This window comes from Octopus bimaculoides, chromosome 9 (genome assembly GCF_046866305.1).
Source record: "Octopus bimaculoides isolate indiv1 chromosome 9, ASM4686630v1, whole genome shotgun sequence".
Taxonomy (NCBI): domain Eukaryota; kingdom Metazoa; phylum Mollusca; class Cephalopoda; order Octopoda; family Octopodidae; genus Octopus; species Octopus bimaculoides.
The window spans coordinates 91,272,920-91,297,175 of record NC_142936.1 but is presented as its reverse complement, the minus strand read 5'-3'; the positions used below and the strand labels follow the sequence as shown (position 1 = coordinate 91,297,175).

Here is a 24,256-nt window from a genome sequence, read left to right as displayed (position 1 = left end):
AAATGTTATATGTTGCTGGTCACAAATGATGCCACCCTGTTGGCTGGGCAAGCAGGCCAACATTCCCAGATTAGAAGGTAAGTCTGTCAAGGTTATCTCTTTACAGCCAAGTGGACTGGAGCAACATGAAATGAAGTGTTTTGCTCAAGAACACCACCAGTCTGGGAATCGAAACCACATTCTCACAAGTGTGAATGCAAAACTCTACAGTATTTGGTGACATATAATAACCCTGGGTCCTATGTGTAAAGTTGGACCCCATACAGCAATTTTGGCTCTGATACATGTATATTCTATGCTGTCAAATACACTCCACGCGTACTATACATATGAGCTAAAGAGAGAGATTAGAAAGAGGAAACCTTCCCTTCTCTAGTTTCCATGTTATATTAGCAGTGGAGGAAAACTTAAAACCTGAGAGATAGAGATTTCCTTTAAAGAAGAATAACAGCAGATACATAACAAACAGAGTGGAAAAGATATGAAAAAAGATAACAGTTGGCATACATTCACACTTACACACACACACACATGCTAGCCTTTGAACTATTTTTTAAAAATTGTTTAATACTCCTTTTCAATTCAGTAATTAACAGTGGTGATAGTTTGGGTTTTTTTAAACATATTTTTCATTTTCAAATCATTGCATCTTTATTTCAATTTTTTTTTTCTACTTAAAAATATAGTCAGGATGGATGTTTTTTTTTTTCTGTAGTCTTCACTATATATACATACATTATATATATATATAATTATATACACATTTATAATTATATATACATATATGCAAATATATACACAAATTTATTTATACATATATATATATACAAATATGTAAATATATATATATATATATATTTACACACACACACACACACAGTATTTTTTGTCAGTTTTTTGCCTTGTAGTTGTGGTAAATGAATGCATGTCACATACACATGATTAAATGGTGGGAAGGGAGAGATGTAGATGTGGGAAGGGGGAAGAAAAGGAGTTCTATTGTATATTATCAGTATGGGTGCATATGCACAGTTAGTAATTGTATGTGATACGTGTGTGTGTGTGTGTGTATATACACACACTTGTATTTGTGTGTGTGTGTGTGTGAGTGAGTGAGTGTGTGCGCTCGCAAGACAGGAATCACTTGCGTTTCATCCGTCGCTGTTTCAGCTGCCTGTTGTTATCGTCCGCATTCGAACTAGACGAGCTGGGCCACTCTCCCAGTTCCCATGGCAATTCAAAGTCACTGCAAAGAAAGAAAGACAAAAACCATGAATAACAATGGACAAGGTTTTATTTAAATCAAGAATAGACGTAGTGGTAATGGGGGACAGACACACACATACGACGGGCTTCTTTCAGTTTCCGTTTACCCACTCACAACAAGGCTTTGGTTGGCCTGAGGCTACAGAAGACACTTGCCCAAGGTTCCACACAGTAAGACCAAACTTGGAACCATGTGGTTGGGAGGCAAACTTCTTACCACACAGCCATGCCTGTGCTATTGTTTACAATCAACACAAGAAGACATGTAAACAAGAAAATATGAGCTCATACACACACAGAAATGAAGATAACAAAAGAGAAAATCCACCACCAAAAAGAAAAAGGCGAAGTTACTTACGAAGGCTTTATGTAAGGAATCGGTTGACCGAAGGCAGTTACTGGTACTTTGTCTGCAATCTCTAAATGTGTGACTAGAAAGAGAAAGACATTAATGTCAGGCATACAATTCAACATTTAACAATAATATTTGGCTTGTTTCAATCATTGGAGAGCAGCCAAGGTGGGGGTGCTGCCTTGTAGGAATTTTAGCTGAAGGTATCGACCCCGGGATTTGATATTTTTTGTTTTGAAGCCTGGGACTGATTCTCTTAGTTGAATTGCTATGTTATAGGGGACAATACCTGTTGTCAATCAGCAGTGAGGGGCAAACAGAGACACACATGCATATATATATAACAAGCTTCTTTCAGTTTCTTATTTCTTTATTGCCCACAAGGGGCTAAACAAGGAGAGACAAAGGGATTAAGTTGACCCCAGTGCGTAACTGGTACTTAATTTATTGACCCCGAAAGGATGAAAGGCAAAGTCGACTTCGGTGGAATTTGAACTCAGAATGTAACGGCAGACGAAATACCGCTAAGCATTTCGCCCAGCGTGCTAACAACTCTGCCAGCTCGCTGCCTTCTTTCAGTTTCTGGCTACCATATCCATGCACAAGGCTTTGGTCAACCCAAGAATGAGGAAATATACAGTATTGCTGGCATTTTAATGCATGAGTGGTTTAGCTGAAACAGTAATTCTTAGGGGAGACAACTGCACATTTAAGTAAACACTTCATGCCACATGCCTGATTCCAGCTTTAACCCTTTTGATGCCAACCCACCCAAGACTGCCCCTTCTATGATATAGATTTCTTGTTTAAAAGTCATCTAAATGAAAAGCTTCCAACTAAATTCTTTATTTTCAAAGTTAATTGAAACGAAGGCAGCAGATCTCAACAGAAATATGGTAACAAAAATCCTTTAGCATTTAAACCAACTATATCTGGTCCAGATCCAGCCTCTCACACCTACTTTACAATGGGATTTCAAAAATTAACAATCACATCAACGAAATCTGGAAGCTGAAGGAAGAAGCAAAGACAGAAAGAAGAAGATGACAACTTACTGTCTTCCAATGAAGGATAAAAAGATGTTAAGAAATTGTCGCCATCTTTGGAGTCTTTTGAATCTGGTTTCTCTTTCTCTCGTAATTTTTCATACATTTTCTGTTCTCGCATCCGTTGAAGGTCCCACCTGTGACACACAAAGAGATACAACATGTAGATAAACATGGAATTGAAACTAGCATTACTTGGAAAACAGGTGAGGGTTAGCAACAGGAAGGGCATCTGTTTGCAAAACAAATGTTTCAATACTAATACAGTGGACTTCTTTCAGCTTCCATCTATCAAACCCACTTCTGAAAGTTTGGTTAGCCCAGGGCCATAGCAGAAGGCACATAGTGGGGACTGAACCCAAGACCACATGGTTTGGAATTTGTTTAGCCACGCTTGTGCCCAGCATACATTTCTTTAAGTCTCACATTTAATATATGCAGAGAGAAACAAACTATCTTGTACCACCTGAAAAATGTGGGGACACATTAGATGGGCGTGGGGGGGGGGGGAGTCAATGCAACATTCTACAGCTGGATCCCTTCCTGTTATCAAACCAACACTTGTTTTCAAATAAGAGATTTTTTTCTTTTACTCCAAATGTCTTAGGAGCAGAGCAATTGGTCACAACGACAACAAGGAATGTAAACATCATGTCACTGCTTTGCTCAGACAATGACAAGCAAAGCCATACTAGGTCAACAACTGCACACACACACACGTATAGAGTAGAAAACAGTTCTCCAGGTGCTCTATTATTCAATTTTTTTTATTTACTGAAGGAATTAGTAAATAAACTATCACAGTTGTAGGTGTAATAGATGATCAATGGACTTTTAGAATAGGGAGAAAAGTACCAAGAAAAATATAGCAGAATTGGAGAGCAAAAAATTGACTGCTTTGGATAAATAATTCCACAGAAGGAAACCAGCACCAAATTCTTTGTTCTTCTTATTCCAAAAATCTGCTGATCAGTTATGACAATGTCTCACGAGTGTGATAGTTTATTTACTCAGCTTTTAGTAAATAAAAATTGGGCTGTCAATAGTAGAAAAGGACCCTTGTCTATGGTTCTGCACAGTGGGAAACCACATGGCTACACAGCAAGATCTTAACCTCCTAAGGTAAATAAAAAAAAAAAGGACCAACTGAAGGTGGTAGGCAGTGAAATGCCTTACCGTATCTGTCTCAGTTGTTTGTGTCCTGACAGGAAAGTTTTTGATGACATGGCTGTTTAGGCCCATGTTTTTCACTTGAATAAACCCTGGGGGTTTGGAGAGGTGAGACATGCATGCATGGGCAACCATTTTTTCAGAAACAGACCACATCAGACATGGCTCATAATGAAGTGGTACTGCACTACTAAAAGAATTCCAGGTAACTTTCCATTAGGTGCGCCATTCAGAAAGTCTTGTGGAGAGCAAATGGCCTGCAGTTTGTCTCTGACTGCCTGTAAGCAACTGTAGCTTTATAATTATTGCAGGTTCATTTCAAGTTTTCTCAGTCTCATTCCAAGAGATACTTTGACTAACATACCGTCATTGATGACATAAAAGATGCACAGGCATATTAGACAGACCCCAATTTCAGCAGTGCATATTCAGAAAGAAAGTTTTTAGGCCCAATTAAACATGTAGGATTCAGAGTAAGTTTCTTGAGACATTTTATTGGGGAGGGAAATAAAAAAGTGTATCTTATATGCAATCAAATCAGCAGTTCTAGACACAGTATATTTAACAAAAAAAAAAGATGGGATGGCTGCATCTGTGATTGTAGTTCTGCTTGCTCAGAGCTGGCATGAAGCTAAACAACAAAAACAATACAAAGCTCCATTAAAAAAGATCTGTTTACCGTTTTCTCCGTTTCTCTTCATGTTCAGGCTTTTGGTGGCGCTTAGTAAACACTTCATCTTCTAAATTCTGTAAATAGAAAACAACAGGGCCTTGGTTACAAACTAGTCTCACGTGATCCAATGGTAGGTGGTTATGTAATGGAGTAAAACAGCAAGGGGTTGGGTGTAGGTGAGCTGAGAATGAGGAAACCTTATCGAGGGTGACTACGCTGGGATCAAAGCAAAAAGCTTGTTATAAACAGGAAATGGTCTTAATGGGATCAATAATGAATCATGATTTTATCACATGAGTACAAGAACAGCTGACTGAACGGACACCAGCAGATGACTGGTACATCCTTATTTCACTGCTACATCTACCCCACATATAGTTCGTTTACCCCTAGCAGGATTTTGGGGAGGGCGAGAGAGAGAAAGAAAGAAAGAAAGAAAAAGACTTACTTCTGTACCCTCTAAAGTGTAACAATTGGCAACAGTCCGTAACCGCCAATGTGGAATTTCTACTAAAAGAAACAAGTACGAGAAGTTTAGATTACAGCTTCCACAAACAGACATCAACATTAGTAATATTAACAACAAAAGGGACACACAGACATCGTCAGCATCATCATATATATTATATCTCCTTAAATCTCACATGTATTGATGTATTGCCTCAGAGATTTCAACACAGTCACAGATATCTCACTCTTACTGTCGTTCCTCCTGTTACTATCACCCTTTCTCTCTCTGCCATCATATTCTTGCTCCCTCATCCACTTCTTGTGTTGAGTGAATGTTTACCCTTACCGGATACAAGGCAATGGCACACGACAAGCTCCCCAGTGCCACTGCTATGATAAAATGCACCTGTAAAGCAGTTGCTGGCTGAAAGGGCATGCAGAAATGTCTAAGAGGACAGAATAAGAACCGACTTGCACTGCAGCAATCCATCTAACACATGCCAGCATGGAAAGCACACGTAAAGCGACCCCACACACACATCGGTGCAGGTGTGGCAAGAAGTTTGCTTTCCAATCACATGGCTTCAGGTTCAGTCCCACCGTGGGCAAATGTTTCCCACTATAGCCTCAGACAGACCTAAGCATGATGAATGGGTCAGGTAGATGGAAACTGAAAGAAGCCCACTATATATATATATATATATATATATATATATAAGTACATATACACTTTTATTCTTTTACTTGTTTCAGTCATTTGACTGCAGCCTTGCTGGAGCACTGCCTTTAGTTGAGCAAAGCCTAGTACTTGTTCTATCAGTCTCGTTTGCCGAACTGCTAAGTTATGGGGACGTAAACATACCAACATCAGTTGTCAAGCTATGTTGGGGGGAACAAACACACACACACACACATATATATATGACAAGCTTCTATCAGTTTCTGTCTACCAAATCCACTCACAAGGCTTTGGTTGGCCTGAGGCTACAGTAGAAGACACTTGCCCAAGGTGCCACGCAGTGCGATTGAACCCAGAATCATGTGGTTGGTAAGCAAGCTTATTACCACACAGCCATTCCATGTTACTTTGATATCATGTGACAATGATCTGCACCATCATGTAAGTGGTGTCCTTCACTTCCAAGATTCCATGAATAACATTACATTGCTTGGAAACAGATGAGGGTTGGCAACAGGAAGAGCATCTGGCCGTAGAAAAAAATCTGCCTCAACAAATTCCATATGACCCATGCAAGCATAAAAAGGTAGCTGCTACAGGAGCCTAGTTTAACTGAGTTTAAATACCTCACATAGAACAAACAAAATTGTTCTGCCTTCATATGCATCGATCCACTATAACCTACATGTATCTTACACACACAAATAATTATTAGGAGAAAGGCTAAGATGCCTAAATTCACGTCTACCAAAAACGTGTGATGTATCAACTGAAACACAGGGTTATCTCCCTTGTTCCATTACGCAGCCGATTGCATCGTCAATCAATTTGAATACATTAATTAGAGGTTTAAAGTGATCCTGTTAGGAATGTTTCATTGATTGACATAAGCAATTTCTCATTCGTCAGTCACTAAGTGAAAAACAAATACAAAGTTTTTCTATTATTTTGCAAGTTATCGGGATATTCAGTAGTCAACTCATACAGACAATGGCTGGGGTTACAAGTTCTAAACGAAACAAAATCAGTTAAAACATACACATACAGGTACATAACAATACGTCGTTCATACATTAGTGGCTCCAGTAGAGAAATACTGATCACATATGTGAGGAAAAATATGTCCACTCATATACACAAAGGGACAAGGTGACATAATTTCAGCTATTATTTATTATAATAACAACATCATATATATATCAAAAACATTCTCCAGTCAAATTCTGAGTGCAAAATGTACAAAAACACAATTACACATACATAGGAAAATGTGAAGACAATGTCATTTGGATGAACATATTCTGTACTTCTAACTATAATATAAATTACATTCACAACAAATATATCACACAATACATTTTAGATATTCGTGACTAAAATAACTTGTAGTGTAAAATGAAGCATTGACAAAATATAGAGATAAAACCATTGACACACACACACATGTAGATACATCAGTCATACCTTTGAGATATTGGTAGTTTTTGTAGTTAGTAGTACAAAAAAAAAACAAAAAAAAACACTCAACTACATATGTAATTAAAAATGTTCCTTAGGTTTTTATCTGTTAATAATATCAATGGATTATAATTTTCTGACTATTTTACAGAATGGAAAGCAGAGTGCATTAAAACATGGTTCAACTTGTCTATGGTTTCACAGAAAGTATTACAACCTCCCTTTACATTGCAATGGTAGCAACAGAAAGGCTTAAACAGCCAACAGTATTATAATTTGAGCAATTTTATAGAAGTGTTCAGATACCACCGATAAACACTGTCTTTGCTTGGAAACACTCCACTGATAGCAAATAAAAGCTATTTACAAGAGTTTAAAACACCAGTGCCATATTTTATCATTGTTATGTTCCCAGACAAGGCACATAACTCTCTTTCTACTAACATCCTTGTGCTGTTAAGAAAATGAACACCAATCCTAGTGCAAGTTTGACTGGGTTAGCACAAGGTAGAGCAGCTAATCAGCTCTAAAAGAAAAAATACAATCATTACACTGCAGTAAGTAAATTGTACCACTGAAGCTAACAAGAAAAACGATGTGAAAAAAAAAATCTACATTGTTTGTTGCACCTCTACCATAATTACTTTCTACCATCACTGTCAAATTCCAAAGCTCATCTCCACTCAACACCATTCAGCAAAGTTACTATTGTATCTCTTGCAATAATGTCAACCAACAAAACTGAACAATAAACAAACTCAACCTCTCTCGCTCATGCACAAAGAATCTCCAGATCTTTCTGCTACTCACACATATAGATGTGGATGTATTTAAAGGCATAAATGATGCACCCCAATTTCAGCAGTGCATATTCAGGTGAGAAAAAAAAAGGATTTTTAGTGCATGAAAGCATGTAATAATGAAAGCCATTTTGTATATAGAACCAAAGTAATTTTATTTTTGAAGCATTTTTTATGGAAGAAAGTGTATCTTACATACCATTAAGTATGGTAAATAAAACATCAAGTAAACAAAGTGAAAAAAGAAAAAAGATGCAAGTCTTTGGCAGCCACAAGCCAAGCTACCGTACAGCTTACCTTTTGTACCATCAAGACATATTTCATCGTTGGTGTGTCGTGAGTTAACTAGCACTCGTTCTGTGGGAGGAGGTGGTTCATAGTAAGAGACATAATATAAATTGTCAGTTCGTAAAATCAGCTCCCCATTTTCCGACAGCTCCGTACATTTCGACACAGAGTTATTGTTGTGGCAAGAGAGCTTGTTTTTCGTTACCGAATGTGATTTGGGCCTTGTGGATTCTGATATCACTTTCTTTTGAACGTTCTGGGCATCAACTCCAAATTTTCTGTAAGTTAGAGGCAGATAATGAACAAAGTTGAAGACAAAATGTTGGGCAATATACAGAGTCAGAAGAAGCAAATAACCTTTCTGAAGGAGGAACTAAACAGACTAGACCAATGTTTTTTCAAAAATCTACAGGGCACTGTAGGTTCTAAAAAAAAAGGGGGGGGAGGAATCAGATTTAAAAAAACAAAAATTTCAATCTAATATTTGAGTGTCTTGGAAAAGTGAATTATTCATAATTTTGTTATTACACAACTATAAATAAGTAGTATCCTTTAACGTCCATGTTCCATGCTGGCATGGGTTGGATGGTTTGACTAAGTCTATATCAGCACAGACTTCCTTCTTGCAATTACACCCGATTCCTCTTCTATCCAGTCTTTCTCTCAGCACATATGTCATTTATGCACACTTCCATTGCACATCCAACAGAGCATACTCACTCCATGTCTTTCCAGTCTTCTCATGTCTCACTACCACTCTGCATCACAATTGCAACACAAGCATCCTACAACCTGTCTTTGATGCCGAAAGAAAAGACCTCTATTACCAGCAATGGTAGTGGCTCCTTTCTTCAGCCCATGCTCACTCTTGGCTTCTATAGGGGAATTAAATATAGGGAGGGGGGGGGGGGGGAAATGAGACAATGAGGGAAGAGTAGGAAGAAGGAAAACTGCTTACCTTTCTCTACGTTTTAGAAAGGCAATCTTCTTACTGCCCCTGTCACCGGTGCTTTCATTGCTAGCCTGGGTCTTTGACATATGATAGGAGGAGTTCATTGGCTCGTCTTTCTGCTTCAGAATAGACAAACGGCGCTCCATGCGATCTATGCGGCATTTTAACTGCAAAACAAAGAAAAATAACAATTTAAAAATAAAAAAAATATGTATATATTTTCTAATATAGGGACAGGGCCAGATAGTTTGGGGAGCGGGCACAAAAAAGGAACGATTGATAATATGGATATTCTGGTACTTTACTTTAACGAGATTGAAGTCTTGAAAGGCGAAGTTCAACTTCGGCGGGATTTAAAAACTCAGAAAGTAAAGGGAGATAACTAAACACTGCAATATGATGGATCTGTCATCGCTCAAATGATTCACGGCTCTTATTAATTCTGCTTACAGTTTTAATGATTATTAACTTCACAATGCCGTCGATAGAAGAGAGAGAGATCGGAAGAAGAGATGACAGAGATAGAGAAGGCTTTATAAAAAAAAAAAAAAGAATCTCAACTAACTTTCTGCCAAAGTATAATAAAATTAGCGAAGAAAATTATAAGCTAAATTCGTAAATAAAGGCGTGTGTGTGTATACACACACATATATATATACAGTTGCTATTATGTTAAACTGTTGTATGTCCACATTTGGCCAAATGCGTTTTTTTTTTTATTCAATATTTAATTTTGCTTGCAATAGCCGGTTCTTTTGGTCAAACTATCGTATCTCCAGCTGCTTCAGATGAAAATTGTCAAAGTGTAGTACAAAGGTTTAGCATTTTTCAAAAGTATAGTGATAGTATATACGATAGTTTTGCAAAAATATTTCTGACTGGAAAATATCCTACATGCATGGAGTTACGATTTTATGCACCCAACAAAGTATCATTATTGTTAGGCTGAAACTGTTGCTAATGTAAAAATGAATGGAATGGTGAAACTATTGTTTCGTTTTCTGAAAAAGCAACGTTTTGGACTTGCGACACTTTTGCATAATAGCAACGATATGCAAGAGTGTGTGTGTGTGTGTGTGTGTGTGTGTGTGTGTGTGAGAGAAAGAGAGGTATAATTGTTTCGTGACAAGGGTTATTATTGCCAGACTGTAAACGTCTCATTTGCAGTTAACGTTCGCAAGCTGTTTACACTGAAGCAAGGCATTTATTATAACAATATTGGTTTCAAATTTTGACACAAGGCCAGCAGTTTCGGGGGAGGGGAAATAAATCGATGACATCGATCCCAATGCTCAACTGGCATTCAGTGCCTTATAATAATTCATTTCTAATACTATCACAAGGCCACATATTTTGAAGAGGGGAGGGTTAGAATGAATTTAATCGACCCTATGCATTCTCGTTTTTTTTTTAAACAACTCTGATGGGGTTTGAACGTAGAAAATAATTAAACAGAAGCTCGGTATTTCATGCGTTACACTAGCAACTTTGCCGTTAGCCCCACAATGGTACACATTTACCGGAATATAATCGATCAAATCGACAGCATGAGTAATAAATGTTAATATATAATGTGTGGAGGAGGGGTGGTGGAGAGAGAGAGAGAAAACAAGTCGACTGGGACTTTCGCTTAACTATTTACTGAAATGGTTGAACAAACCGTCAGGCGAAACCTAGTTTGACTTTACTGTCAGTAATGAATCATACCAACAGTAAATACACAGTTGCTATTACGTTAAAATAATACGAATTTAACACACACACACACTAATACTAAATTCATGAAAATGATAAGTGAAATCTAGTTGATTAAAACTATATTAAACGATCGGTTAAGGGAGATTCCAAACCAGTACAAATTATGTGGTCACTCACTCGACTTGCTAGAAACAACAGCCAAATCTCCTCAAACGACACTTTGCCGTCTTAAAAAGAAATGAACATAGAAAATGTGGCTGTACATAAACCGTTAAAAGATGCTTCCCCCCCTCTATTGTTTAACCAGAAGGGAAGGCAGGTAGGGAAGATATCCCCCATCCCCACCAAAAAGAGACCTGTTCCGAATGTGGGAAACAATGAACGCTGCCAAAAATACAAGGAATGCAAAATAGCTGGTCCTTAGATGACATTAGCAAGTGCACGACAAAAGATATACACAAGCATTCAGAAATGGTTTGGTGGTAAGTTCTCCCGCTTGTCACGCGGGAGACAAAGGGTCAATCCTTAACCAAGTGGCAAACACGAGTCTATGAGTATGCAGTCGCTTGCCCAGCCACAAAAAACAAAAACAAATTCCTTTAATTCTCCCCTCCTGCTTCACCGTCTAAAAATTGGAATGAGACATTACACAGCGGGAATGTAGACGAGGCGAAGGTGCTTGGATTACAAGACCTGCTCAATTAGAGCTGACCTGGAACCCTAAAAAAACCGGTTTATAAGCTAAGACACTGGTTTATATAAGTACGGGTTAACACAATGTAAGTCAAAAAATAAATTTAAATTCAAACCCACAATAATAAAAAAAATAGTAAATAAATAACGCCGATCATTTTTCTCATTAAAACAGTTCAACACTCCGAGGGAGGCGAGATGGCAGAATCGGCCAAAATTCTGAGCGACATTTCTTCCGGGTTCAAATCCCGCCTAGGTCGACTTTACTTTTCAACTAACTGACACTCCTTCCCCTAAAATTCCAGGACTTATGTCGATAGTAGAAAAAGATTGTTAAACACCATGGATAAGCATAGAGTTGGATAAAAACACCTTCCGACTCTTGCGTTCCGAGTTCAAATCTGTCGTGGTCAAGTTTAACTTCTTGTCCTGCAATCCGTAAAATAAAGTACCAGTTAAATATGACTTATTTTTTCTCACAAATATTTCTTGATCTCGTGTATGTACGGAATCGTAATTATACTCTATAGGCAAGAAATTCTGAGATTTCAAGAAGATAAAAATAAATAAAATGAAATAAAACAACCTTCGGAACATGTGAATGCCAATTCTCCTTAAACGGACACCAATTTAGAAATTTATTTGACTAACTAGAGTCTTTTAGCTACTATAAACTTTAAAAAAAAAAAAAAACTGTCTTTCTAATTAATGAAAAATAAAACTATTGATTTCTTATATATTATTGATACATTAAATATTAATTAATGTATATATTAAATGCCTGATATTTTCGTCTGTGCCCGTATGTAATTTAACTTAGCCGAGCCACCGTTATGCCGTAGTCATATAATTCTACTTATTGTTGTGTGCACATCACAACCTTCTGTCTAACATTAATTTAACTATGAACAATACTGATGTGGGAACCGCATTGTGTGTGTAGGTGTGTGTGTGAGAGAGAGAGAGAGAAAGAGAGAGAATGTGCGCGCGCGAGCATCACTGTTGTTGTGTGGTGCACATACAATTACTACAATATACGTGGACCGCAGTGAATAAGGTGTGTGTGTGAGTGAGTGCGTGAGAGACTTTCAACTCAACGTCCATCACATACGACAGACGTACATTTGAGAGAAGTAGTCACTTGGAGAAAAAAAAATATATATAAACTGACTGTTCACGAATCTAGTTATCATCTGGGACAAAATGTCATCAACATAGTATTTTGGAAATATGATCATCAAGATCGAACCCTTGCCACCTTACTTAAAGCAGCTGGTGGGGAGTCAGCTACCTCAGACAAAAAGACAGCCCTATAATTATTAGTAACCTGTCGAAATCATTCAGCAGTGAAATGAAAATCCGAAGCGGAAAGGACGAAATGTACTTAGATTTTGTTGATACGCTGCCATGTAACCGTATATACTGCTACAAGAACATCTACTCACAGTTTTACTTGCTTTATTTACACAAATGACACAAACTATGATCATCCAGTCAACACATTGTCCAAAATATATGAACAAAATGTAGATATATCACTATAACAAGTAACATCTTTACATAAAACAATAAACCGAAAAAGTTCAATACAAAATGTATGGATGTGCATAAATACATATTGAATGGATAGTGACGGTTGAAAAACCTTTTGTTATTTTCTATTGTAGCAGGCTATTGAAATACAAAAGAGAAAAAAAAAAATCAACATATATACGCTCTTATAGCAGTTACACAACAGTATATAAGCACGAATTAAGTACTTTTCGCCGATTCCGTTTCGATTTTTCAATTTATTTCTAAAACGTTTCTCCGTGTTACTAAAATATTTTCTTAAAAAAGCAACCTAGCCCTTCTCTCCCACGACACACGAACTCATTGTATATAAATCTTTATCAATAGTAACTAACACCAGTTTAACCAGATTGCTTATTAAGTGTTAGACAGGCAGCGTATTTAATGTGTCGAGTGTGAGGTCTCCCCACCACAAAGAAGAGACCCAGGAACAAGTTAAGGAATTAGATGGGATACATAGGCGCAGGCGCGACTGTGTTGTAAGAGGTTTGTTTCCCAACCACATGATTCCGGGTTCAGTCCCAGTGGGTGGTACCTTATGCAAGTGTCTTCTACTATAGCCACGAGCCTTGTGAGTGGATTTGGGAAACCGAAAAAGGTCAGTCGAAGCCTGTCCCCAATCACCGCTTGACAACCGGTGGTAGTGTGTTTGCGTCCCTGTAACTTGGCAGTTCAGCAAAAGACATCAATAGAATCAGTATCAGACTTCAAGAAAATAAATCCTGGGGTTGATTCGTTCGACTAAAATTCTTCAGGGCGGTGCCCCAACATGGCCGCAGTCTAATGAGTGAAACAAGTTAAAGATAAAATATATAGAAAATGGGCAATCATTTGGAAATAACGAGTGAGCAAGCTTCAGCTTTCAATGCATACACACACAATAAATAATAATAACTATATATATATATATATATATATATATATATATATATATAATGAGTGGGAGGGAGAGAGAGAGAGTGTGTGTGTGTCTAGAGCAACTATGGGCTGAAAGCAACGAGTAAGTAGATTTTCCATATTCGAAAACGGAGGTGACCCAAATACTTTATCTGCAATTTTAATCCACAAACTCCTAATGGATTTCATATGAACATTTCATTATTTCTTCTAAGTTTTAGGTGTTTCAATTACAAAAGAGTTATTTTCCCCAGGCGTTTCCTTTAACCACAAAAGCTCTCAATATGAACTACATGAAATAAGTAAACGAAAAACTACGATGACTTCATAACCCTAACCGCTCAAAGAATTAAGAATTTTATAGTCAAGAGGGATTTAAAAAAAATTTATTCTCCAGGAATGAAATCTTCAATAATTCAGCCAATTATTATAATGAACAATGTAGCCGAAGCAGATACATAGAAAAGTGAAATACAATAAATACAGCTTCGATGCCTTTCAAACGTGAAACAAATACCGATATTTTGGTATAATCCGCCCAAAATTCACAAGTACCAACATTCGTAGCTAAACTTTTTTTTCCAAACTACCCCATAAGCATTTCATCCCTAATGGCAAATACCTTAAGCTTTTCAACCAAAATGTTAGAACTCACAGAATTATGCACGAATATTATCAATGTATAAATTGAAAACTGCCTTCCAAACCCAAACACACCAATAATTGCTTTCTATAAGACAATTGCAAAGCCAGGGAACTGGTCTATTGTGTTACTGTCAACATTAATTCTAAATTTACATCGTGAATCAATTCATTTAAAGCTATCAATTTTTTTTTAGAATTCAGAAGATAAACAAACAAATAGATATGTCGCGGTGGAATCAAAAATATTTTTAAAATCGCCAAACACCTAGTTCGATATAAAATACCGTTTCCTTCAAAACCAATAAAAATTACTGTCGGCCTTGCACCTCAGAATCAACTGAAATTCTGTTTCCCAATTTCCAACCACTTATCACCAATCAAAATTAGTTTTATCATGCAAAGAATTTTTTTTAGAATATTGAACTATTTGAAACCATTTATCTGTTTAAAGAGGTAATATTTTGCCAAATACACACACAGCAAGAAAATTTGAACAAATCAATTAGATAACACGATATATCTACAAATAATAATGATAAGTTTTAACATTACTAGAAAAAGAACATACAAAATTTTTAATATACCTTTGCACTTCCATACAAAACATATTGGAAACATACGATAATATCACTAAAATTATTGTTCTAATATTTCTACCGAGCTGGCAGAATCGTTAGCACACCGGGAAAACGCTTGGCGGCATTTCGTTCGTCATTACGATCTGAGTTCAAATTCCGCCGACGTCGACATTGCCTTCCAGAGTCGAATATAATAAGAACTAGCTGAGCAGTGGGGTCGACGCAATCGACTCACCCGCTTCCCACTAAATTGCTGGCCTTGCGTCAAAATTGAAAACCAATATTTCTAGAGAACACTTTTCTTTTTTTGAAAACATTTCCACTTGTATTTTTGTGTACTTAAGATTTTATCGTAAAAAATATCATAGCCAGCGGCAGCGACCTAAATATTTATTTGAACCTTTTTTTTTTTACCCCAGACAAAACAAAATTTTATCAGTAAATAAATTTCTAACATAGACCCACTTAATTTCCGCGTCTCAGTCTATTTATATACCTTACCCCGCAATTAATCAAGTAACGATAAGTTCACTTTACCTTATCTTATAAACCATACAATTCAATCCTTTTCTATACAAATGCCCTCAATTGTCTTTCACGTTAAGCGTTAAATTTATTATATACTTTCTTTAATTCCAAACAATCATTTGCAATAATTACAAACGTCTTTTTACTCGCATATAAATATATAATATAAAATGCAACATCTATTTAAATTCATGGTGATATCCCAATGAAAACTGTTATATATATTTTTTTACATTATAACCAAACATACTGGAATAGGATACTCGCTGTTGTTTTAAGTGATTCAATAATAAATTTACAATACAACGTTATATACTACTAAAACGGTAAAAATTAACATTGGTACAACATTACTATAGCAAAAACCACGGAGAACAGTATATTTCCAGCAACTGTTTTTAAGTATATATATTTTTTATTATAATCGTTAGAACATTCCCCGCCTTTCTATCGATATTTTCGTCGTCCCACCCCACAAACTTGACACGATTAATTCAACACATCCTAAATTCACCTACCCCACCAATAACTTCCATCCTTCTCTTTTAGCCCTACTTAAACCTGTATATACAGATTTTACACTTTCAAATAAACTACTCTGTTTATCCAGTGTGTGTGAGGTTGCAAAAACGTATGCGTGTGTGACAACTGCAGACATAGCTGTGCAGTTGAGAAGTTCGCTTCACAGTTACGCGACTCCCACTGTGCGACACCTTGGTCAAGTGCCTTCCACAAAGCCTCGATTCAACCAATAAATACCTTATGAGTGGAATTTGGTAGACGGGAAAACGTTTGTGTGTATGTATGTATGTGAAGATGGTGGAACAACCGGTGTAATTTACGTTTATGTCCCTTTCTGTCAATAAAACAGGTTATTTCATATATGCGTGTGTGTGTTAAACAGTCTTTGCGGTTTAATGTTTTTCTCGTTTCATACGGTTTTGTGGTGATAGGGGGCACAAGACAAGATGTAAATAAAGAGTACAAACACTAGGAAAGAAAAAAAGCAGACTCACCACTTGCATTCAGTGCCGTATGTTTTCAAAGAACTTGCACAAGACTGCTCTGAACACCAAAAACATTGCACAATCTATGCACACACACACAAATTACAGATATTCTTTATTAATTCCAATTTAGATTATACCGAGTTATGAATACAAATACACACAAAATATAAAACTGAATGCACGTTATTAGTTACATAGATGAGAAAAATGGCACTTAATACAAAGAGTACGGTAATACGAAGCATTTAATAGTAGCTAAATCTTTGCTAATACAAGACTAGGTTATTACCGCTCGTGTGTGTGTGTGTGTGTGTGTGTGTGTGTGTGTGTGTGCCTGCGTACGCGGCACACATTAAGAGATTGCTAGTACGATTGTAATCGATTTAACTGATCCCTAGACACATTATATATACATATATATATATATATATATATATATATATATATATATATATATATATATATTACATTACATTATACCACAGAGGCCAAATTTTTCATGAAAGAGAGAAAGAAAAAATAATATAGTTTTGTATGGTAGAAGAATCGGTTCTAAGTGGACTTTTATAAAATATAGTAAATAAACATTCTCTGATGGCTTGTATACATACAGCAAAGTGAAGTGTGTATATAGACAACCAGATAAGGAAATAATAAACACACATACATACACACACACACACTCACTCACGTACGTACACAAACCTAGAGTTGAATGCGGCAAGAATCCATCCATTACTGCGTACCTGTCCAACGATTGCGAAATATTTCATTAAGAAACGATGCGGCCACAATGACAACAGTCGATCTCGCTACCACCGGAGCCCTTAACCATGGCCCGGTTTGGGGGTCTTTATTTTAGGGAAGGAGGAGGAGGTGGTTGATAAGCCGAATGTCAAGGACTTCCTCACAACAGAGAAGAGCACAGAAAACGACGAGCAAAGGGAAACAACTTCTTTCCGCTTCCTGGTGTTTACCTCAACCACCCCCACCCCCATCATACACTGGTTTGTAGTAGTCGAGGCAACGAAAGAGATGCGAAACGCAGTCGCTAGAAATAGCAGGTAAAAATCCCCAAAATGACAGAATACCGGCTTCAGAAATGAAGGCTCCATTGGAAGATGTAGCCCATGAAACATTGGTAAATAAATGAAATGACTGATGAAGTGGTCATGGTTGAGACGCCTGGGAATGACCAACTGCTTTTGGATGCTATAATAATAATCTTTTTTTTTTTTTTAACTATAGACACAAGGTCTAGAACGCAAAGAAACGTAGCTAAATGCCTCAAGACATTTTATCCGCCGCTGTACCGATATATAACGCCTTTTTGAGATTTGACAGTTCTTAGATTGCAGACGACCGCCGCTGTTTAGAGGACGGAATCATAATCTATCAAACTTGCAGGCGAATCGGGCCAAACAACGATCTCCTAAGCAGTCACAAGACCTGCTGAAAACAGCAGCAAAATTCTCTCAAACCAGAACTGTTAAAAAAGACCGCATTAATTAATGTAATCCGAGATATATGAAATGATGGAATGGTCACGACTGGAAGCTAAAAAGGACCAACACTGGAAAAAAAAAATGAATATTGAAGTCGAACTCGGCGGGATTTGAACTCAGAACGTCGTGAGATAAAATTGATACTAGATATTATCTAATCGATACTGCGTCGTTGCTACATTTTTGCTAACACCATTTGTTGTCATTCGACTGACTTTCAAACCGTGACCATCTCGGATTCCTTTACGATAAACAAAATCACCAAAACCTTGGTTTATCCAGTATAGTATATATTTTTTTATTAAGAAGGAAGTGTGGCTGTTGTTTTCTAGCAAATCGAATGATCGAATAGTTTTCTCTCTGACTCAACGAGCACAAATTTCAAAAAGCAAATGGATCGATACCATTCAAGGACTGGTACATATTTTATTGGCGGTGTAAAAAAAACAACAAAAAAAAAAAACAAATTCAATTCTAGCTAGATTTGAACTCCGAACGTAAAGGAATACAACGTGTTTTGTCTGCAAATAATCATGTTTTAGGCATAAGGTCTTGTGGGAATGAAAGACAGAGTGAAGTCGGCTGAATTTGAACTCCGAACGTAAAGAACCGGAAAAAATGCTACTAAACATTTTGTCCGGCGATCTAACGATTTTGTGAGCTCGCCGCCTTGCCATTCAGAATAATAATAACGATTTCAAATTTTAACACAAGGCCAGCAATTTCGAGGGAGGAGACAAGTTGATTACATCGACCTTAGTGTTTAACTGGTATTTATTTTATTGACACCGAAAGGATGAAAGGCAAAGGCGACCTCGGAGGAATTTGAACTCAGAAGAAAGACGGAAGAAATGTCGCAAAGCACCTTGTCCGGCATGCTAACGATTTTACGACCATCCATAATAATAATTGTTTCTAAAGTACAGACAACGCCTGAAATTGTAGGAGAGAGGTTAGTCGATTATATATCGACCAATGCACAAATGGTGTTTTATTTTATCGAACTTGAAAGGGTGAAAGGCAAAGGCTTGACCTCGGTGGAATTTGAAGTGGCAACATAGAGCTGAAATAACTAAAATACCACCAGGTATTTCGTCTGATGTTTTAACGAGTATAAAACACCGGCGAAACATCATCGCCCAAACACCCTACCCATTAAATGAAAAGCGGGTGGCGTTGAGTTGGAAGAACTTTCAACGAATATTCTACACAATGTGGAGAAGATACAGTAGAATGAACTCTTAGTATTTCTATTATACTTTATTTTAACGATTCTGAACGATGAAGTATAAATAAATAATCTCTAATAAAATGACATTTAAATACATTCCCGAAATAGTGACAGGAAATAAACAGAAGCTAACGGAATAATGGCTAATATGACGAATTGTGCATTAAATGCACATATTTGGCGCAATTATTGTTGATCTAGTCACACACACTAGTTTACCTGTTAGAAATCAATTATTATTTAAAATTTGGAGAGAGAAAAATTATTATTTGGCGTTGCTGTATCGCCCAAGTCTAGATGTTTGGATAACATGAATTTTTGCGGAAGAATATAAAGAAGCGTAATTTTGGTTTTGTTGATTATTGAAAAAAGGAGAGAGAAAAAGAATTTTTGTTTTTGTGTGTCACACACAACATTGTAACTGAGAGCGGGGGTCGACTGTTGCAATGAAATACAATAATCTATCACTGCATGACGATACAAGTGATTCAGTGTTCTCTCTGTAAGAAGCAGCGATAGCATGGCACACGACGTATGATGAATATTATTACATATACACACACACACAGAAAGAAAGTGTATTTAGTCTATACACGATCGTATATATTTATACAGAGAGAGAGAGAGAGAGAGAGAAGATAGAAGCAATAAATGGGTATGAGGAGGAGGAGAGAGATGATAGAGAAAGGGAGGTGAGAGAAAGAGAGAGAACGTGCACAGGAGGAGCATGCAGTTACAGAGTTAAAGCAGCATATTTGTTCACACAACAGTTATTCGTATTAATTTTGTGGGTTTGTAAATATACAAAATAGCAACGTATCTAGAGTAATGAAAAGGAGAAGAGAGGGTAGGAGGGCATCATTATCGAATTTAGCATCAGTTTGAATGGCATGTGACAATAGCAACGAAGATAGACACATCTCTCTAAACGCACAACATGGCTGAGAGAAAATACGCATGGAGGGTTTTTCACACACTCAATACACATAGATGTTTTTAGAGGTGCAGGCATGGTTGAGAACCTTGCTTCTCAACCATGTCGTTTTGGGTTCAGTCCCACTGCGTGGCACCTTTGGCAAGTATCTTCGAGTAAACCCCGGCGCGGCCAAAATCCAATAAGTGGATTTGGTAGGCGGAAACTGAAACACACAATGTATGCGTGTATAACACCGTGTTATATTTATCCCTATCACCACTTGACATGTGTACATCTCTGTAACTTAGTGGTTCGGCAAAACAGTCTGATAGAATAAGGACCAGGCTTAAATATTGGGGTCGATTCATTCGACTTAACCCTTCACGGCGGTGTCTCAGTATGGATACAGTCAATGAACGAAAGATAAAAAAAAAGAAGTAATAATCTATTCTATACGAGAAAGCACATAGTAACGATACCAGCGACGATCTTGACGTATAGCGTACCGTCTTCACTTCTGCATAAGTATTATTTTATTGGGATTTCCTATCAGTAATTTTATTAGCTGTCGCTGCATTCGTGAATTCGTTGTTCCACAAGATAACAACAATACTATGATTTTCCTGTAAATTTACACGATCATATAAAAACTAAGGAGAATATAGTGATCGTTGGGAATATTAATCTCCAATTTTCCTTGTTCTATTTGAACACTACTCCATGCTAGAGCACATTATATATATGGCTCAGTGGTTAGAGAGTCGTGCTTACGATCATGAGGTAGTGAGTTCGATTTCCGCACCGGGCTGTGTGTTGTGTTCTTGAGCAAGACAGTTTATATCGTGTTGCTCTAGTTCATTCAGCTGTAGAAATGAGTCGTGACGTCACTGGTGTCAAAATGTATCGGCCCCTTTGCCTTTCCCTTGAATGACATCGGTGGCGTAGAGGGGAAGCTGATATGCATGGACGACTGCTGGTCTTCCATAAACAACCTTGCCCAGACTTTCTTGATGCAATGACCGAAGGGGGGGGGGGGGGTCTTTACTATATATATATATATATATACATACATACACACACGCAAAACCTACGATCTCTATTACACACACACATTATCATTAATAATGATAATAATAATAATAATAATAAAGGGAATGGATAGATGCGGCAGAAGGGGATACACAGTAAGATGACTTGCGAGATTTAGTTACGTCCCTTTACCTTCCATTCTTCTGAGAGGATGAATAAGTATTGCGATCGATAACAATTTAATCGATTATACCTTCAGCACCAAAATCTGTAGCCTTGCATCTATATTCCGAGACACCATTAATATCACTGTGCATCAGTGTGTTTGTACTTGCAAAAAACGCTATTGAAATTGTTTTTGTGTTGTTCCTTATCCGATAAAAGAAAACATTACCAAGCGAGTGTTTCCAGCAACAGCAGAAAGACAATCGTATATAAGAAAATTCATATAGATTCCGTATCGTTTTTATCATCATCATTATTATTATTACTCGCCCCAAACATGAACCATTGGACATCACCGTACGAAATGTCCTAATGAGGACATTCTAAGCTGCTAGAAAGAGCACCACGTTTCTCTCATCACAACCTACTACTACCTTGAAAATGAATTATACGAGATAATGCACCAGGACGGGCTTCTTTCAGTTTCCGTCTACCAAATCCACTCACGAGGCTTTGGTCAGCCCGAGGATATAGTAGAAGACACTTGCCCAAGGTGTCACACAGCCACTCCTGCACCTACATATATTAAAAATGGGGAAGGCCAGTTTATGGGATTACCTTATGTTTCCCGTCCATAAAGGGTTCGGCTTTATGGCGTATCGTCAGATCCTAAAAACCTGTTGGCCCATGACCTCTTAAAAATATGGAGGGGAAAATGCCTCATTACACACACACACACACGCGCGCGCGCGCGCGCGAGGAAAGTACTTGTCTGTAAATTTTCCGTCACCATCTGTCTGTTCAATCTTTTCTTATTTGCAGATATATACCCCGTTTATGGAATGGTTTAATTCGAAGCAAATAAAGCTCAAAATAATACTGCGCAAAAATTCGGTTTAAAAAAGTCGAAAGCAGCCTTTAACTTTTCCTATCAACTTTAACCCCCAAATTTACACTTTTAGCTTTATTTAAACCGTTCGAAAGAAGAATTATTTCATGTTCTCTCGAAATGTCTAAATTCTTATTTACGGCAACAATATATATATCTGTAATATAATATTTGACAATTATTCGATTACCATAATAAAACTCGGAGTTTTATTATGGCAACCGAATAATTGTCACATATATTACAGATAAATTCTTCTATTTACATAATATCGAGGTCTCTTTCATTCGTTTGTTGTCTTACCATTACTCTTAATATATATATATATATATAATATTAGGGACATAATCCAAAATTACAGGTAAAAAAAACTCAATTAAAATCAATTTATAAAAAATTAAAATTAAATTGAGCCTTATAGATAAAGTATATATAAAATATATAGTTTTAGGGAAAATAACCAATTTTCAAGAACTCATCGATGAAAATCCACTATCACTTATAGAAAAATTAATAATTAAAAGCACAATAAATGAGTATAATATAAAGTAAAGTAAATATCATAAGATAAATATAATAATAATAATAATAATAATAATAATATAAGTGATATATAAGTGGATTTTCATCGATGAGTTCTTGAAAATTGGTTAATTTCCCTAAAACTATATATATATATATATATATATATATATATATATATGAAAGAGGTAGTTACAGTGAAATGGCCCTTACGTAGGGGGGATCAGGGCTGGCCTGGAGCTCAATATTACCACCACCACAACAAAGAGTGTTAGTCTTTCTCCAATCGGATATTTCGCACGTGATGGCAGTCATTATCCATGTGAAACTCTAGCGGCTGTTTTAGTGCAGTCAAGCAAGGAGAAGCCGCCGCCATCACCACCACCTCAAGGGACGGTCAACCGCCCTGCTAGAAATAGCAGCCAAATTTGCCTCTTACCACATTCCCTTATTTAAAATGGACACAGGATGATGTAGTACAACAGCATCCCTAAAAAATGACATGGCCACGGTTGGAACGTCTGATTATATTTACTCAACCTGAACAATCGATTAACTTCAAAATCGACAAGCTAACGGTGGAAACCCTACGCTGCCGCTCACTATGCTAGAAATGTTAGTTATGTCCCCATCAAATCAAAATCAAGCGTCTTTAAAGAAGGACTCGTTGAATAATGTAGCCATAGATACAGAAAAAAGAGCCTGGATGATCACGGCTAGAACCCATTTGATTATAAACGGACACGCATAGAGTTGCTGTAATACATCTTCATTCGTTGAGTTTTATAATGAGAGAGAGAGAGATGGATGCTTGCCTTCTCACTCACACACGCATATATATATATATATATATATATATATATATATATATATATATAAGTGTGTGTGTGAATCATTTCAAGTGAAGGAAAGATACACCATCAGATCCGAGATAGTGGTAGCAGGAGTAGCAGTTGCAGTAGCGGTGGGAATAGTAGGAGTGATAACAAGCTCTAATAATTGCAGCAGTAGTCAGAGATGTGATAGGGAGAAGTGCTAGTTGTAGCAATAGTAGTTATGTTGTTAATAATAGCAATACAAAGTGAGAGGGATCCATTAAGAATAACAAAGAAAAAAAGTAAAAAAAAAACGAAAGCAGGTTTTAAAGGGAGGTGGTGAGAGGCTAATGAAATATGTGAGGACTAATATTAGAAAAGCAGATAAGAGGATTAGTAGCAGAGAGAGAGAACCCCCTCCCCACACTT

At 37.0% G+C, this 24,256-nt stretch overlaps 1 protein-coding gene across 4 annotated transcripts in view; it reads right to left on the bottom strand.

Moving 5' to 3' along the window:
* Positions 1–1,018: 1,018 nt before the first annotated feature.
* The window catches only part of LOC106877655 (uncharacterized), a 135,052-nt gene continuing 111,814 nt past the window's right edge, over positions 1,019–24,256 (bottom strand). For 3 of the 4 annotated variants that reach the window (XM_052970874.2, XM_089358030.1, XM_089358029.1), the window contains exons 2-8: positions 9,141–9,301; positions 8,192–8,460; positions 4,956–5,017; positions 4,514–4,581; positions 2,674–2,801; positions 1,625–1,697; positions 1,019–1,246 (exon numbers count right to left, since the gene is read on the bottom strand). In XM_052970874.2, the coding sequence (XP_052826834.2) occupies positions 1,141–1,246; positions 1,625–1,697; positions 2,674–2,801; positions 4,514–4,581; positions 4,956–5,017; positions 8,192–8,460; positions 9,141–9,301 (867 nt within the window). In that variant the 3' untranslated portion in view covers positions 1,019–1,140. The remainder of the gene's footprint in view (positions 1,247–1,624; positions 1,698–2,673; positions 2,802–4,513; positions 4,582–4,955; positions 5,018–8,191; positions 8,461–9,140; positions 9,302–24,256) is intronic. The other variant, XM_052970875.2, reaches the window with a different exon arrangement.